The sequence below is a fragment of the Cottoperca gobio genome, chromosome 10 (genome assembly GCF_900634415.1).
Source record: "Cottoperca gobio chromosome 10, fCotGob3.1, whole genome shotgun sequence".
Taxonomy (NCBI): Eukaryota; Metazoa; Chordata; class Actinopteri; order Perciformes; family Bovichtidae; genus Cottoperca; species Cottoperca gobio.
The window spans coordinates 1508953-1528053 of record NC_041364.1 but is presented as its reverse complement, the minus strand read 5'-3'; the positions used below and the strand labels follow the sequence as shown (position 1 = coordinate 1528053).

The following is a 19101-nucleotide window of genomic DNA, read 5'->3' as shown; positions in this document are numbered from 1 at the left end:
AGTGTTCTAGTGTTACCTTCACCTGACCTAATTAAGTTGGCATAGTATAATGATTTAGCAGAGGAAAGAGCATCCTTATATTGAAGTATGTGGGTGTTATACATCTCCTTATGAACTACAAGGCCAGTTTTAGCAGACAGGCGTTCAAGACGACAACCTTTAGCTTTGAAATGGGGCAGCTCAGGTGTAAACCAGGGGGCAGAGCGGGTGAAAGAGACAGACCGGGTTTTCAGAGGTGCATGTTTAAAAGGTTATGGAGTCCATCGTTGTAATGGGAGACTAGCTCATCGGTGGTGAATAGGCAGTCTTTGCTAGGTAGGTTATTCATTCCATTTGAAAGTGCTGATGTATCGATAGTCTTGATATTACGGAATGAGATGGATCGTGACACATTAGCTCCAGGCTGTTTTATCTTTCTAGAAGCATTATGTTTAACTGGGAGGAGACCTTGATCAGACACAGAAACTTATCTGAAACTGCTGCTCCCAATGTGGGAAAACTGTGGAAAATGGATGAAGAAAAGATTTTCTTTTCAAGCAAAGGGTTAAAGTTCGAGTCCACGCAGGCTGTGAGTATACAAAGTCAAAACAAAGACATCCATTTGCACGGGTTGACATGAATAGACACAGATCCAAGACTATAAATGTTTAAACTTGATCGGAATTTTGCGTGCTCAATCGCGAAAGCCTACCAGTTCTTTTACCTGAATTTAGTTTTGACAAAGCGATCTGACATATTCTGTCAATACTCATGCAAACATAACATGTAGTTAATCAGATGAAAATACATATTTAAGAATCCTTTCAGTATAAGTTGATTTCTAATGTCTATATAACAGTTGTATTATCACATAGTGTGTCAGCAGCTGTGTGTAGAGTAGTGGACAGCCTGTAAACATGTTAGCATGTTAGCATGTTAGCTCTCTAGTGACAGGGTGAGTTCAGCTCCCCGTGTTGTTGAGGTGACGTTTGACTTGTAGGTCACAGCAGTCCTTAAAATAAAGTTACAGCAATTCACTTTCAAATAAACTGAATCGTGCAACCAGTAATAACTTTTATTTGGATCCTAACATGGAGGAGGAGGAGGAGGACGAGGAGAAGGAGGAGGAGGAGGAGGAGGAGGAGGACGAGGAGAAGGAAGAGGAGGAGGAGGAGGAGGACGAGGAGAAGGAAGAGGAGGAGGAGGAGGAGGAGGAAGCCCAGTTTAACTGAAGGCAAAACATCTATCAGTCCCTCTGCGTACAGTAGTAATCATTTTAAGAGCCAGTGTGGCTTTATAGAGGAAATGGTGGTTAAAAAAAGTAGCTTTGATGTTTGTTATGGGTTTAAATAATCCCCACAAACAAACAAACACACACACACACACACACACACACACACACACACACACACCCCTACTCATTTAGTAGGACACTGTGTCTCTCATTTAGACTGTGAGGGCTGAACTTTACTGCACTTTGCACACACACAGGTGAGCCTGCAGAGCAAAGAAATTAAACTCTTAAGTTAAATTAAGGAAACTTTAGGGGAAAATACTCTTTTTAAATTATGCTTCCAACTATCAGTCTGGTTGTTGCACTGAACGACATAAGAAACACATTTAACTTGATATTGGGCATTAAAGACCGTGCAGCTTTGACCAATTGATAACAAATTACAGATGTCCAGCTAAAGTACTTCAGAAGCATGAAATCTGAAAAAGTGCTCATACGTTAAATTTCCTTAAACTTAAACGTTGAAGTTTCTGTCCACAAAGGAACATTGTGTCCTCGAAGCAGCAGAAACAAAGAGCACGTGCAGACTTGAACATAAGAGACAAAAACCTGTGATATTTCTGGTAGATGTTGAGAAGGACACAGAGAAGGACACAGAGAAGGACACAGAGAAGGACACAGAGAAGGACACAGAGCAGAGCACGGGAGGGAGAAAAGCAGCTTACCTGGTTTATAAACCCCAGAAGGTTGCAGGCAGGGAAGCAGAAGTCATGTGGCTGATCAGGGGAACAAGGTGTACAGACAGATCAGGTGAGTGAGGAGGAGCCGGGACACTTCTGATACCAACAGTATGATGTGGCACACAGGAGCATAGAATATAACGATGTTGCTCGTTAGGCTTGAAGTGACTGTAAGCATTTAAGTGATTTTACATTATGATATTATGGTCTTTCAGATCTCAACCTGCAGAGCTGCAGATAATTGAACAGCAATTGAGGAAACATAAGTGCAGATCTTCACTTCATCATCTCTGTGAGACATGTTAAGTCAAATAAAGAGAGTCAACTGCCACGTATACTCAGAGAGAGAGAGAGAGAGGGGGGGGGGGAATAAAAGAAGGGAGACAGAAAAAGTAGAGGAACTTAGGAAAGAGGGAGGAAGAGTGAAAGAGAGGATAAGTGATGTGGGAGGAGGAAAGAGAGTCTCACGGTATAACGACACCTCTCCCCCCTCGCCTCCCTCCTCTCCTCCTCCTTTTCTCTCCATCATCGGCTGGTCTGTGGCTTCCAGACAGAATGGAAAACGCCACGTTGCATCGCAGCTTTTCTCCTCCCTCCCTCTCTCCTCCCTCCCTCCCATCCAGCTGTTCTTCACATCAGCTCTGCTGGCCCTGTGGGAACAGACAGGAGCAATCCAGCAAGCAGCAAAAGAACAGCGTCTGCAGGAGAAGAGGAGCATGAGGAATGGATTTGGAGCTCGATTGCTTCTGTCTGTCAGAGGCAGGTGTTGAATCATGAATCTGGGCTGTGATGAGCTAAATGTTCCACAGGCTCAAAGTGTGCTGTGGATTCTCCAGAGGACTCAATGTTTTCTTACAGGAACTCAAAATGTTACTGAGTTATATAATGAAAAAACAAGACTTCATTCATCAGGCCAGGAAATATACAAAACGCTTTAGTCATCCTAAGGTACTGAGCACCTGCAAGCCTTGAAAGAGACCTTCTTGCATATCTTACGTCAATTTATCCTCGTACAACATCTTACGAATTAGTTTTTATTTCTGAGTTCTCCTACGAATATCCAGCAGCACCAGCGCTCAGTGCGCCTGCTCAACCCGCTGCAGTGCAGAACCCGATCAGGCAGTAGTTGGTGAAGTTCAAGAAAAGATTGTGGTTTGTGTTAAAATAAGTACGGAAGTGGCTCTTTGTACTCCATCACAGGTCATTATCTTCTTGATTCATTAATGAAGCGTTTGTTCTGTGAAATGTCTGAAAAAGTAAAACAATCCCAGTTTCTCAAAGTCCAAGGTGACGTCTTTAAATGTCTGTTTTTGCACAAAAAAATACTTTTAACTTTTCAACAAAAGCATAAATTGCATACATATCATAATCAGTATTGTTAGTGAACATGTGTTCTCTTTAACCCCGACACTGAATCCCCACCAGCTCCATGCCTGCTGTCCGGTCTCCGCTTGACCTTTGACCTCTGACCTCAAAGTGAAAATATAGAAGTGTATCAGAGGGTGTGTCGTCAGGTCAAGAAGGTGAACATCAGAGACAATTCAAGCCTCCTTAAATCAGACCCGTGCACTGCTCGCTCCGGCCCGTATCCTCCGTGTGCAGCCCAAAGCTAACGACTGTGTAACTGTGCACCTTCACTGTGTCTGCATAGTTAGTTTAATACATGTGTTTGTCAGGGGCCATGGGACCAGGGGCGTGGATGGATACTGTACTGAAAATGTCACTCGAGACACGTGACCATGAAGAGACGCAAAACAACCAAAAAAGAACAAAATGATCTCAAATAGACACAAAGCCACGACAAAGACACACAATGTGACCACAAAGACACACAATGTGACCACAAAGACACACAAAACCAGGAAAAGATGCAAAAGCACTAAAACAAAAGGCAAAGCCTTTTGCACGTCTGTGCCCAGAGGCCCATTGTCTGATAATAATAGAGATCTATTGTTCCACATTTAGCTACTACATCATTTTTCTCTGCAGTCCGCTGGCAGATAGACACAAACACTGATGGAACAAATACAAGTTCAGAATGCAATAAATAATGCATTCAATCATTACACCCAACACTATGCACAACAATGCCAGCGCACCACTCTTCTTCACTTTGTAGTTTTACTTTGATGCTGTAGCTTATCTTCAGCTCTACTCATCACACAGCCAGGGAAGAAACTTTATTTTATCTAGCTGTAGCGTCCAGTCCAGACTCAACATTAAAGCCCCACCTACCAGGGCAGGGAGAGAGAGGGAGGGTGTAATGGGAGGTTTGAGTGAGGGGAGGGAGGGGGGGGGGGGGGTCTGTGTCAGAACTGGGACGTCCCACTGCAAATGTCTTCTGTGTGAACTGTGTTGGCTGTTAGATCGTCCTGTACTCTGCACACTGCTGACTTCTCTTCTGTTGACCCTGCTCTGCAAAGCTAAAGGTAAGAGCGCTCCCTCTGCACGCCATCCCTTCCCTCCGTTTATCCTTTATCATGTGACACCGTGTTTAGAAGACTTGTTTCACTTTGGGGGGAGACAACAATCAAAGTGAAGACTTACCGTAAAGATTGAGGTTTGAGTTATTTATGATAATCCTTATACAACTACACTTTTACATTGAGCGAGAAGTTTGCTTTTTTTGCGCTAAAATTAAGTCACATGTCTTTGTCAGCTGCAATAAATGGAGTAAACTGTGCAGGTTCCTCTTCTGAAAGTCAGACACAGTGAGCACGCACAGCTGACCTGCTGCAAACTCACACTTGACTACGTGCAACAGATTCTCCAGCAACTGCCTACATTGCTGTTGGTGGTAATTCCCCAATTTTCCCAAAGTTACTTCGAGATGACTGACGTCTGGTTTAACAAGCAGCTACTGTGAACAATCTCCTCTGTCATTACTGCCCAATCAGCTGCGAGGGAAATCGCTCCCTGCAGATAAACAAGCTGTGATTATGAGGATTCGTTCTCCGTGGAGGTATCGTGCGCCACATCGGCAATAGGAGGTGCGGGAGGAGGGGGGGGGGGGGTTGTGGGTTAAAGCTTGGGGGAGGAGGAGACACAGGATCATGTGCTGCTTCATTGTTTTAAGCTTTTTGTTTTGGGTGGATTATCTGCTGTCGAATAACTGTGAACTTACTGTCAGAGTTTAGTTTAGATGCTGCTGCTGTCTCTGATGAAGGTTTACGTCTGGGAGAGAGTTGTAAAAGTGAAGACGCTGAAAGAAACGAATCAAGAAAGAAAGACGAGAGCGAAGAGGAGGTGGAGTGGGGGTGGATGGGATTCCAACAAAGACTGATTTCTCTGACAAACATCTCTCCCTCTCTCCCTCCCTTCATCCCTCTGTGACTCCCTCCCTCCCTCTGTGACTCCCCGTCTCTGATTACTCCCATGTAAAGGAATGCGCGTTACCATGGCAATCGGTTACCAGCTGTTTTAAAACGCTCCGTTAGTTAATTCAGAAGCCTTGCGGTGTCGGGACGTCACTCAAAGCTCACCCACAGGGAGAGGGATTTGCAGAAAGAGGATAAACATTCTTTCACACTTGGGGTGAACGTTTGTTAGTGTAATCCTACAGCGCACATATGATGTGTCCTTTCCTACCTCAACATGACAACACCCCGTCGTACAACGCCAGCTCCATGAAGAAATGCTTTTCTACAGTTTGGTGTGTCCAGACCTCAACCCCATCCGACACTTTACACAAGCTGGAACGAGCCAGAATGTATCACCCGACTATTGCAGCTCAATAATACTCGTGTGGCTGAATGTGAGCAAATATCTGCAGCCAGGTTCCAACTTGTGTTGGAAAGTCTGGATTCAGAAGAGCAGCCGGGGTTGGGTGTGGTGCAATCACAGACAGATTAAAAGCCATAGAGATACATTTAAAGTCATGCATATTGTACCTTCTCTTGGATGTTTAAGCTCCACTGAGCAGAATCATGTCGTCCGTTACAAGAAGTCTGTTGAAGTAGGAAAGCTTCTCTGCACCTCATGAGCTTCAACACATGGACGTACCAGAAGATCGTGTGAACATTCACTTGGGTGTAATATACAGCTGACACACGTGTGGTGAAGCTTCCTGAGGACTTTACAGTGAAGTGTCAGTTTAGCTGCATTGGCATTTTTTTCCCAAGATGTTATATGTAAATCCGAGACACCGTGTTTACTTTGGAAATATTCTAGATGTTTCAGCATCTTTGAAAACTAGTAGTTGTGATTCCTCCGACTTTTTTCTTGCAAGTTGTTTGAGTTCAGTTCTTCCTGCTGCTCTGAAAACTCATTAAGAAAGACGAGCGCTATCGCCGTCTTTTTATTCTAAATGAAGTGGAGGAGGACTGACGGACAAAGTGTCTGCATTAGTATGAGGGAGGGAGAGACAGAGCGTCTCATGGCTGCTTAATTGTTGAGGTGGCAGGTCTGGACCAAAGTGGGAGGAGGAGGAGGAGGAAGGGGAGAGGAGGGGGAGCTGAGGATGCTGGGAAATACTGAGCCAGCTTGGCAGTCTGCAGAAAAGCTCTAATCCCCCGACAGGAAGTTAGGATTGTGCTGCTGTCTGAACTTGATATGCAGAAGGAGAATCTGGAGTTTAAGCTCGCAGGACAGGAAGAAAAGACAGAGAGAGGACATACGCAAATAAATAAAAGAGTTGTGAGCAGACAGAGGTTGGAAAGACTGACCGACATATTTTAAAGAGAGTGAAGGAAAGTAAAAATGAGAGAAGAACTGAAGGTGACTCAGTTCTGTAGAAACTGTTCTGAGGTTTATTAAACATACTGACATTATAAAGTTGATGACGTCTCTCACAGTGTACGTACAACAAAAAGACTGAGACAGGTCGCTGGAGACGACCTCAGACGTGCATATTATCAAAATGCTGCGGGAAACTGGCTCAGAGCAAACTGCTAGAAAAGGTGGATTGGTCCTGATGAAGGAGGGGGGGGGAGGGAAGGGAGTCAAAGAGGTCAGGTGACAAGAAACTCAGGTTACATAGATCCTGACTTTTGTTCTCCTTTTCCCAGGAACGCTGCTCCACTCTCCGCTCCTTGTTTGTGCTCTTTGTGCTCAGAGCTTCCTGAGTGATAGGGATGACTGCTGGTCTCTCTCAAGCTGCTCTTTGTGCAGGAACGTAAAGGGGTTTCCCCCTGAACTCTCCAGGGACAAACTGGATTTGCCAGTTGAGGCGGTCAAATCTCATTTATAGGTCTTATACCTACGAAAGGTAACTACACTATAGGTTGTATATAACCCAGGTAATCGTGACGTGGGATAAAGAGCCACAAACTTACTTTTGTTACTTAATTGACGTACTTAACGCCGCGTACGTAAGTTTTGTAACAGACGTACTTATTTGAATCCAAACTACGATCTTTTTCTAAACTTAACGTGTAGTTTTGTTGCCTGAACAGGTTCTGCACTGAGCAGGCGCACTGATCGCTTGTGTTGCTAAACATTCATAAGAGAAGGCACCATGGTGGAGGATGTAGCTTTGAGAAAAGGGGCTTGATATTCGAGCTTCTGGACGTTAAGATCAACCATTTAATTGACCAAGCTCGTAGAAATTCATCTCTTAAAAATACTTACAGAAAGAAATGTAATGTGTCACTGGAGCTATAACTAAACAGTTTACATTAGCAGAGCTAAGAAAGTATTTAGTGCTAACACTACGATCTCTTGACATTGTTTCCACCACCTGTTTGACCTTTTACATTCCTGTTTGGTGCCCAAAGAAATCCCTCCATCGTCAAGACAAAATGTAGTTTAGTTTGGACGATGACGGCGTTTGGAGATCAACTCCATCACAGCCGCTTACTTGAGACGCAGCAGAGGAGGCTGTGGAGGACGTTTTTCATGGGATTTTGGATGTAAATTGAAGGTTTTGTGTCGCTACAAACAAAAATCCTTTTACAAGTGTTACACAATCTTAAACATCTACAGCTTACATACTATACGTATTTCATTAACTACAAGATTCAATGAAGAGCTCAGTACAGAGGAAATCACTGTTTCTCCTCAGAGCCTGTGCACAGCCCTTTGCATGCCAGCGTTGTTTGTCTGCACTGTTTGCTGGCAGACAGACGGCTACAGGTTGTTTTTCCAGCCCTCCAAACCCGCCTGTTATGTCACCCGGGCAAAGAAGAAAGAATTCCTCTAAATCTGCTGCCTTTAAAGAGCATGTGAAGCAGAGAGACACCAGAGAGAAAGAGAGGGAGGTATCTGTATTAGCAGCACTGCAGGTTGTTTTCCTCCAGTTTACCTAAATCACCTCCCAAATTAAATACATTTAAGGGGAAAAGGGGGCCCCTTCATGAGCCTGAAGCTTCCCTTTTAGCCTCGACCCTGTTTATGAGAGCAGCTTTCCAAATAAAATAATTTGTTTTGCTGTTACGTCAGTCCGTCTCCTCTTCTTCCCTGCGGAGCCTCGTGACAGGAATACGTTAAAGCCGACATGCGACAGGAACATCGTGTTCCTCCAAATCAAATACCTACGCCGCACTTTTCTGGAGATGACACCGTCTGTTTTTTAAATGTCTCTGCGATCTAATTAAACTCTTGCTACTTATATGTTTCAGATGTTGCGTTTCTGAACCTTCCCGTCAGCAGAACCTTGTTGTTTTAGTACAGAGACGCTTCCTTGTGTGCAGGTTATTTGGAGACGTCACCGTCTGCATCCTCTGCCAGAGGTTCTGTATTTTTCCACATCGAAGGCTCATTGCTTCTCATCTCTGCACCTTCACCAACAGTGGACTTGTCTTACCTTGACTCTGCATTAAGCACGGAAGGATTTGACAAAAGGAACAAAATAATGCGTCACTAATCGTGTTGCTTCTTCAGTTTTATTCTCCAGAAGTATTTTCTGAAATGAAGGAGCAGTTAAAGAGCATCTCTTGTTCTCCGCCCGCCTGTCTTGTTTTCTTCTACAAATGCAAGAAAATCCCAAAACTTAAAGAGAAAGCAGGACATACGGAACCCTAACCCTTCAAAATAAAAGGCTTAAACCGCATTGAATATAGTTTATCAAAGATGACATTATAATTGATTTGTAATCAGAATATTAAAACAAAAATAATCCATATTATCTTTTTATTTCTGCCACCAAACAAATATAAAACCTTGTTTCAGCCTTGAGGAGTTTAAAACAGCAACAAGACTGAAGTGTAGATTTGTGGTACTAACGTCAGACTCGTACGTTACGTGAGACGTGAGCGTTCATCAGATGCTACCATGTAATTCAGCGCTACAGTCACAACCTGATGATAAAACATGTACAAACTTGCTCTCAGGAAAGAATGCTGCATCTTATACAACTCATTTACACATCAGTCACTTCTCAACATGCACATCCACTATTTCTTTTACAACTGAAGAACAATGCGCCTCGAGGAGAACGTTTAATAACTCTTTGTCGTCCAAATAACAGAAAGTTCTTTTGTCGCTTCAGGATTTGTCAAACATGTCAACACCCTTCACCTCGAGTCGACTGGATGCAAACTTTACCCTTTTCACTGCATCTGTCCAAACATGTTGCCCTATTCAGACGCTCCGTGTCTTGAGGCCCTCCTTCGTTTTGTACGAAGGCCGGCAGCCAGCCAAGCGAAGTGTTCTTCCACCCCCTAAATGTCACGTTCAGTTTCCCTCAAGGCGATGTTTTTAAAGCCCTGGCATTCATCTCCACTTCCTTTAGAGTCTGAGTTGATAATTGCTGCTCTGGTTGAAGTAAAAAGGAGAAATCTTTCCAAAGTTTAATATTCGAAGAGGAGATTGGAGAGTTGTCGTTTTATCGATTCGTTGTTGGTTTAAACCTGCTGCCCTTTTATTCCCAGTGCAAGAATTCCAACTATTCTCAGCCTTGTTTTGTAAATCTTCTTATCGCCGCTGATCTCCTGCAGCGCTCAGTGTATTGTACAAACTGTGTCGGCTCACTTCAGAGTTATTGTGTTGCATGAGAGTAAAAACCCAACAGAAGAAAACAAGAGCTGCAGTCTGCTGCTGTGAGCCAGGTCTTTTTGATATGGAGCCAAAGAAATGCAAAGAACATAAAGGAAAGATGTGAATGACAGTCAGGACTTTGATCTTTACAGTCGGCCTCCCCAGACTCTTTAACGTGCCCTTACATACCGTACAGCGTTTGATGTCAGAGATCATTTCTGGATGTCTGGGTGAAACAGCTGATTTAATGGAGGTGCAGAGGGAGATAACTAAATAGAGAAAGAGGGAGAGGAAGACCAAGCAATGTCATGCTCCATTACCGAACAAAGAAGCCCTTATATAGTCCTTCAGATGAGACATGATGAAAGAAGAGAAGCAGGGATGGAGTCTCCGACGATGAATACTCAGACAATCAGATGGAGAGGAAGAATGATAGAGACTCACAGGAAATGTGTACGATTCTTTAATTAAAAAGTCATGTGTTCCTGGTCATTTGATGATTTAAAAGCGTGAGAACTTCACAAGGATGAGTTTTTGCGTAACAGAATGTAAAATCTCACTCTTCAACAGGATTAGGGAAAATCTATTCGCCAAATGTTCATGAAACTTGGTGGAAGGGTGTAGCATGGGCCAACGAACAACTTCAATTCAAATCACAGATACGTGCATTATTATTCACTGCGAGACCATTCAAGACCCTTTATACAGTAGTTCTTACATAAAACCTTCAAAACGGTGCTAAATCATAAAGAAATAGATTAGGAAGTAAGTTGTTTCTGGAACATAAATAATATTATATCTTTGTCTAAAGAATTAGGATTTGTGCTTGAAAAAGCACAAGAATAGGAAACACTAATACCACAAGCTAAGTGGAGGCTTTCATCTAAACCACCTCTCTTAGACGTATTACACAGATGGCCCCGGAGGGAATTGAACCGTGCTCCACCCATTCAGCGACCCGAACTCACACATCAGGTTTAGATTCTTAGAAATCTGTGGCGAAGTGTAAATATGTGTTTAGCTAAGCTGTATGGAAAGTGATTCTTCCAAACAGAAGCCTGGTGGAGATGTGAGGAGTTAAAGTCTGCTGCCTCAGGATATGGAAAAATACAGAAGCCTGTTTCCATCCAAATGGCAGAAAAATCGTGTTTTACGAAGTCCAATTTAAAGCAATCAGCTTCTGTATTCGCTCTAAATTCATCGTCTATAATAAGAGAAGATCCCTGTCTGTGTCCGTGTCAGACTTTTCAACAAACCCACAAACGCAATTTCCCCAGGACCTGCCAGTAAACAAAGCGGACACTGAGGGTTTTGTTTGGGAAACTGGAGAGCTTCCATTAGTCTGTGAGAGAGAGTCGTGTTACATGTTGTGTCCAGATGTTTTTGTTTTCCTTGGAAAGAAGCAGAGATTCATGAGCGTAGCGTTGTTTAGTGTTAAGACTTTATTTATTATTTCTATTCATTCTGGTTCTTATCAAATCCTGATACTGATTCTTCTTCTTATTAGAGTAAATAAAGAAACTTAACTACTGTATTCTCATCCTGACATTAGTCTTAAAAGATCTAAAGTCAAAACATTTACATTGTGCTCACGAACAAGTTGAATTTTGTATGTTTTTAGTTGCTTTTACCGGATTTTTTAACATTTGCTGATTTTTTAGCCTTGTGACTAGAAGGAGTGACTTCAAAACTACTATATTCTTATACTGTGCAATTATACAACTACTAAGAAGAGGGCAAGTTGTAAAGTGCATCACAAAGTCACATCAGTTTTGATACTGAAATCCACTTCTACACTCATTTAGCATCTAGGTGTTCCTCAGGGAACCCTCTGGAGTCCCCTGTGGATGCAAATTTGCAATAATCTTTATTTGTTGTCCATTTAAAACTAAATACATTCAAGATCTGTGTCATTTAGGGACAATGTTTCTTGGTTCAGATTGGGTTAAAGGTACACCTAAAGGATATTGAATTATTTGGGAGTTAAGCAACTTCAATATGCAGACGATGAATGCCTATTAGTAAAACACTGCTCAGTGCTGGATGTCACTCAATCAGGAATATTCTGGGGTAACAAAACAATCATAAAACTAGATCTAAGTTTGTGTAACTTTGCTAATAATAGTTTTTGTTTGTGTGAACGTGACTTTAACATTTAAAAAAGAAAACGGTGTTCACCTGTCCGTCTGTTTGTCTCCACAGACTTTGAAGATGAGGGTGTGGATCATCTTCCTCCTGTGCCTGGCTGGACATGCCATGGCTGCTCCTGTAAGTTATACTGTGTGTGTGTGTGTGTGTGTGTGTGGTCTGCTTTTGACTATATGAGCATGTTCCTCTCTTTGTGTGTTTTCCTGAGTGTGTGTGTCTCCACTTTTCTCCTTTCCTGTGTGATTATCAGTTCACGTGTGAGAGACTGTGAGTTTCCCAACGTGTGTTTTCCTATCCAGCTTCAGTTCCTGTGTATATCTACTTGAGGGTGTGTTCTCATTGTAGTCTGTGAAGATGAAATGTTTGCTTTCCTAAATGCGATTGCTCCCCTGTGTATACGCTGTAGCTGAGTGTGTGCGTGTGTTTTTCCAGTGTGTGAATGAGATCATTGCCTGCTTCTGAGTTGTGTCTATGAGCAGCCACAAGCGTTTGTTCATGTGCACGAATTATAATGTTGTTATAATGTTTGTGTGTTTCCAAGGCTGTGGAGGACGCCATCATGGAAGAGCTGGTAACCGAGGAGCCAGTTGCTGAGGTCAGTCCAGATGTTCATCCTGTTTAAGATTCAAGTTTTCTCAAAAGCTGGAATTATGCAAACTAAAGTGTAGAAGTTAAATAATTAATATCTGAATCAGCCTCAGTGGAGAATAAGAGAGCTACTGGAGATAATTAGAGATTCACCAGATTCACTCGTCCAGCATTGTGTGTCTGAATTATTTCAGTGTCCTGGTACAAAACATTTACCTTGGTGCTTACTTTAGATGTGTGCACACAGAACAAAATAGACTTGTAATAAACCAGAATTATCCTTAAAACTCGACCCAAATACTTTTGCTCTCATTGGAATTTGATTTGGTAACTTGGTGAGTTCCTGAGCCATGCAGCTGCTCAGAGCGATGATCCGATCTGTGGGGGAGATGTGTGGAGAACGCCCTCACTCATTGACTCAGCCTGTAAAACAATCGACCCGTCACAGAATCAGTGAAGACTAAATGCAGTTAGTGCAAACAAAAGATCCTGTATGTTAATTGCACTTGATACATTAATGTATGTAAACTAGAGATCAGTTACGCATCATTCCAAGCGATACAATACCACCACGTTTCACGGGTTACATTCCTTTTTGACTTTTTCATCCTTAAAAAGAAGAAACGTCTACTTTTGAACCTCATTACAAGAGTTGTGAGAGTCTTTTGTTCTTCTCAGATTCTTTTATTTGAAGAATGTTTAGACGCCTGAAGATGTGAAAGTCTTCAGTATTTCAAAATAAAAGTCTGGTGACCTCAGATTTTCCTTGGAATCCTTTTTGGGTCCCGACCTCCAGATTGAAATAATTTCAACAGTTTTAAAAAATCTAGCAAAAATGCATAAACTGTAAGAATAGCAAGACGTGACTTGGACGTCCATGATGTCAGTTTGCTCCACTAGGTGGAAATCCTAGATGTGGATATTTACCAAAATCTGTTCACCAACTCCCAACTAACTCCATTTGTTCTCTGAGGCCTTTGACAAATCTTTCCAACAAACAGAGAGGGATGAAAACACAACGTGACCTTATTAGGAGAGACAAACATCCCTTACACACACGATACCCTTCACAGCCTGTTGTAAACAACGCCAAACTACCAAAATATCCCCGTATAAAACTGTTGGTGAGCCTTCATGTGAACGTTTTATCGTTTCCTGCTCCAGAGGTCCGGCGGGACCAGAGATCCCACAGCTGTTCATTTTAGCCAGTCGCTCAGCCCGCCTGCCGGTCAGGAAGCCATTACGTTCTTCATGGCCTCACCACATGTGGACCCAGCTGCTTGTTATTCTTGGATATTATGGTCTGGCTGCTCCCAGACTCTTCAGGGAGGAACCTTCTTTAGTGGTGACGTTTAAACTTGTTTTGAGGAAAACCAGGGATGTTTAAGCGGTTTGGTTTGAAGCGGACGTTGTGCAGAAATAGACGTGAAGACTGGAGAAAACTTTATCAGATCGGAGAGGTTGACTGTAGGAGCTCAGATGTTCTCTTCCAGTCACCGACCCCGATCACTTTGTACCCCAGACGACATAAAATCCCTCTGCATATGACTCATAAAGCTTAAGCTGCTTACAGTCTGACCTCTGACCTCTCTTGCTCCCCAGGAGGTCGAGGTGGGGGCCAACCCAGTGCAGATTGAGATCGGAGAGTTTGATGAGGCCATCGAGGTTGTTGAAGAAGAAGAAGAAGTTTTCACTGAGAGTAAGTTCACACTTGTTTTGGTCACTTACGACAACATTGCATTGACCTGCATCAATTCCCAGAAGATTTACCCGAATGTGCCACACGCCTAACCCCAACCCCAACCCCAACCCCAACCCTAACCCTAACCCGAGTCTCACCCACAAACTGTAATGTTTCCCCTTGTGGAGACCAGAACAAAACTTTGTGAACATATTTGTATTGTGTCTGTCTTCTACAGTATTTAACCTTTTTAGTTTACATGTATTATGCTTTGTTTGCTTTGTTTGTTGAGTATTTAATTTGCATTTTATGCATAATATTTGTTCTTTATATAACAAGTATGTTTTGGTGAACACACAAAAGCAACTATTCCCTTAATATCTTTCATTTTAATAAAGTGAATACATTTTTCTTCAACATAACACACACATATGAAGTGTAACATGTTTTAAAAAGAAGCTATAACAGTTCTTTTTATAATAACAATGTATAAAAGTATCCAGTGTTTAGTCTCAAGCATCAAAATGTAAATTCAGTTATTTGAAAATAATCACAAAGAAATGGCAAAAGTTGATATTTGTGTAGTTTTTAAGCGAGTAATAAAAGTTATGTATATAACATTAGTACAAAAGTGCTCTTAAATAGAAATCACACATATTCATGCACATATCCATAAATGTGTCTCACAGGACTCCAGGTATAAATCACATCTTTACACATCGACCACCTCAGACTCACTTTGTGACGCTGTTTGCTCTTCGCTGCGTTTCTCTCCTCTGTCGTCCGGCTACAGTTCCAACATTTCGTGAAGCCTCAGAACAGCGAATCAAACATCTATAATAACAAAGTGCCTCCCTCTGTAATTACATGTCCCAGCCCAGCGACTGAGCCACAGACGAAAACAGTCCAACTTGTACAAAGTGTACAAAGTGTACAAAGTGTACAAAGTGTACAAAGTGTACAGATATTTAATTCTGCAGTGTTGAAGGATTCACTCCTTTACTTCTGTTAAAATAAGTAAATACCAGCATGGGGAATAAAAGTCCCTGCAGCTGAGATTAAAGCGTCGGCTCACACAAATCACAAAAGGTGGAAATGTTCACAAATGAGAGCTCTGCATGTACCTCTGTCTCTATACCGGCTTCATCCAGCGCTAAGGGAATAATTATTCACACAAATCTCCAGATTTTCCAAAAGGCTCCTTCTGAAGATGTATATTTGAGGTTTATAGTCCCAACAACAGGGGAAATATATCTTAAAATGAAATGAAAACATAATAAAACAGTTTGGATGTTGGTGTTTAGGCCGACAATATAAAGCACAACGCTCTCTAACTAAACTTCACGTCTGCTCCTGTCTCACATGTTTCCATCTTCAGGGCTGTAACTTCCTTTTTAACAGAAGCTAAAGTCAGTTTATTAATCCTCTCACATATGATTTCATTTGAGTTTTCCTCTGGCTGAAACACTGGAGGACTGGAAAGTATTAGTCTGGACGGGGTCATGGTGTGTGTTGAATCATTTCCTGAGAAATAACTCTGCGTCTGCGCTCTGCTCACAGATCCCTGCCTGGAGCATCACTGCAAGAAGGGCAAAGTGTGCGAGGTCGATGAGAGCAACACCCCCATGTGTGTGTGCCAGGATCCCTCCAGCTGCGCCCCTGCCGAGGGAGACTTTGAGCATGTGAGTCCGAAAAACAATCGCCCCCAAAATGTCTTAAAACTTGGGTTGAAACATTTACATCTATGTTTTCGGAGATATCCTCACGCAGAAGCTGTGAGAACTCATCTGTCCGTGTTTTCCTTCTCAAGGTTTGCGGCACCGACAACAAGACCTACGACTCCTCTTGCCACTTCTTTGCCACCAAGTGCGCCCTGGAGGGAACCAAGAAGGGCCACAAGCTGCACCTGGACTACATCGGACCCTGCAAATGTGAGCGTCCTCCCAAACTCCCACAGAGTTAACGTTGAGCTATGATTCCTGAAGCTCCAGCTCTGTTTCCACCGGCCCTGACTCAAATATTTGAAATGATATCTGAAACTGTACTAAACTTATAATCCAGTTGTGTAACGCTCTCTGAGAGCCTCATGGAAGTGGTTTACGAGAAGATGCATCTTGTTTTCCTCACAGTCAGGGAGACACTTTTAGTTTGAGTGTAAGGTCAGTAAAACCGTGAGTTTTAATAAGTGATTAGAATTAATGGACAGCTGGATAAAGGCTCAACTGTTCTGAGCAAACGACTCTTTGGAGAGTTTGTTTCGTCCACCCTGGACACGCCCGACTCCCCGGTGGCCAGATGTTATATGCATCTCATAATTTAAAAGGCCATTGCTTCTATGCCTGAGAGTCTGTAAGTGATCAATGTAACGGCTTTGAATCAACACCAAACACCACAGAATTAAAAACACACGTGACTTGTGGTAAATGTTTAAATCTTAGGAATACAAATGAAGTGTTGATCCACCGATATGCAAATGTCGTGCATCATAAAGGTCAAACATCTCAAATCAATAATGTAAAAACCGTCTCAGAACTTTCAGACAAACAAAAGCATTTGAAGAAAAATAACCACATTTAGAGCGAGCGCACACACACCGACGGTGCATTTCTGTATTTGTTTGCATCTTTGTTCCCAAATAACTTTATCTCATCATCTTTAGTTACAATCTGCGACGGTTGTTGTTTTATTGTGGTTTCACGTGCGTGTTCACGAGTGAGGGTGAAGATGTGTGTGCTAAGCTAAGACTCTGTGTGCTGTTAGTGTCTGCACTCTCTGCGCTGCTGTGATTGATGGCGGGTCAGACCGTCATGTTGTCTCTCAGAGGGAGGATCTGTACAGACACGCAGGCTGCATTTCTTCCACTGTTCAAACTCAACATATCACACACACACACACACACACACACACACCACACACACACACACACACACTCAATGTGAGGAGATGAGTCAGGGCTGAAGGGCTCAAATGGAGATCAAGGTGTTCAGTAAACCACAAAGCAGGATGCAGCTTGTTCATTTGGATATTTGAGGATGAAATGTTTGAAATATTAAGATGCAGATTATTTTTGCTGTTTTTATTGAGGGGGGGATGTGTCTGTATGTGAGTGCTGACAATTAAAACAACAATATATACAAAACAGTAACATCTAAGAGCAAGCAGTGGTGAAGAAGTCATCTTTATCTTTTATTTCCCCATAAAACAGCAAAGAATATCAGCAGCTTTAATACAACTTTATTTATTCCAATAAAATATAATTGTATCGCGCTACAGTAATGATCAACGGCCACGTAAATAAAAAGCAGGTTTTTATTTAAAGTTTTACTACCTTTGTTTTTATTTTACAAAGCTCAATCTAAATGCAGCTCCTGAAGGCTGGAGGTTGAACTTAGTGTGAGTTATCATCATGGATTAAAGTTACCGTGCGTCTGCTCGTCTCCCCCGCAGACATCGAGACCTGCCTGGACTCCGAGCTGAGCGAGTTCCCGCTGCGTATGAGGGACTGGCTGAAGAACGTCCTGGTGACTCTGTTCGAGCGCGACGAGGACAACAACCTGCTGACCGAGAAGCAGATGCTCAGAGTGAGTCCACGGTTCACTTCTCTGCGGCTCGTAGAGAACAAAGTCGAATCCAAAATGTTTGTATGACTGAAACACAGACAAGATTGAACTTTTGTGCAGCATTAAGAATAAAACAACGACTTTTACAAGCAAAAGAAAAGATTTCCACTAACAACTCACAGTCGACTATGCAACAAGCCGACTAACTGGTGAACTGTTGGAAGCTGCGGCGTCTGTCTCGGTAACGTGGCTTCTGTCTGTCCCGTGTTTCAGGTGAAGAAGATCTTTGAGAACGAGAAGAGGCTGCAGGCCGGCGAGCACTCTCTGGACCTGCTGGCCCACGACTTCGAGAAGAACTACAACATGTACATCTTCCCCGTCCACTGGCAGTTCGGACAGCTCGACCAGCAACCCCGTCGACGGGTACGACACAGGGAGGGGGGACAATACTTTATTATAGCGAGGCGGGCTTATTATTTGGCTTCCGCAACTTTCTCTCATAGACGGAGAAAATGAGGATCTACTTTGGACAGAAGTCTTTTCTGATGAGTCATGTGGGAACTGAAATGTGTGGTTGAGCTTGTGCAGACTGACGCATCCAACAGTCGCCAGCTGCTCTTCACTTCAGCGCTACTTATTCAAGAAAAGAAAGGATGACGAGAAGTGTTTCCACGATGAATCTCTGCTCATGTGCTTGTTGTGTGTGTTATCCTCCAGGTACCTGACCCACACAGAGCTCTCCCCCCTGCGCGCCCCTCTCATCCCCATGGAGCATTGCACCCCCCGCTTCTTCGAGGAGTGCGACGCCGACAAAGACAAATACATCGCCCTGGAGGAGTGGGCCAACTGCTTTGGCATCAAGGAGCGTGAGTACTGACCGTGTGAAGAAACAGAAACAGTGCACGCATGACTATGAAGATCTTTTTATGACAATCCTTTTTGCTAACGTTGACCCTGAAGGACGTTTATAGCATTATTACTCTTCTTCCTGGAATAATTCTAGTAACTTCATTTAAGTTTTGTTGCAGAAACTGAAAGTGAGCCGCAACGCAAGATTATTTTAACGTCCATAACTTAAAAACATAAAAAAACCATCATCTTTTCATTAAACGTAACCGGTAGGGGTGGTGATGGCCTAGTGGGTACGCCTTCCGAACAAACACTACAAGGTTGGAGGTCATACCAGCTGGCCACCATTTGTACCCTGAGCAGTACTTAACCCTTAGCTGCTCAGGGAGACTGGTCCCTGACCTTAGT

At 42.8% G+C, this 19101-nt stretch overlaps 1 protein-coding gene across 1 annotated transcript; it reads left to right on the top strand.

The window, feature by feature from the left end:
- Positions 1 to 4288: 4288 nt before the first annotated feature.
- LOC115014551 (SPARC-like) lies at positions 4289 to 18736 on the top strand. Its single transcript, XM_029441514.1, is given in 10 exon segments — positions 4289 to 4382; positions 12070 to 12135; positions 12557 to 12610; positions 14206 to 14302; positions 15845 to 15966; positions 16095 to 16215; positions 17732 to 17865; positions 18118 to 18252; positions 18254 to 18267; positions 18562 to 18736. Coding segments are annotated over 9 exon segments (894 nt in total). The 5' UTR covers positions 4289 to 4382; positions 12070 to 12078; the 3' UTR covers positions 18722 to 18736.
- The last annotated feature ends 365 nt before the right edge of the window (positions 18737 to 19101 follow it).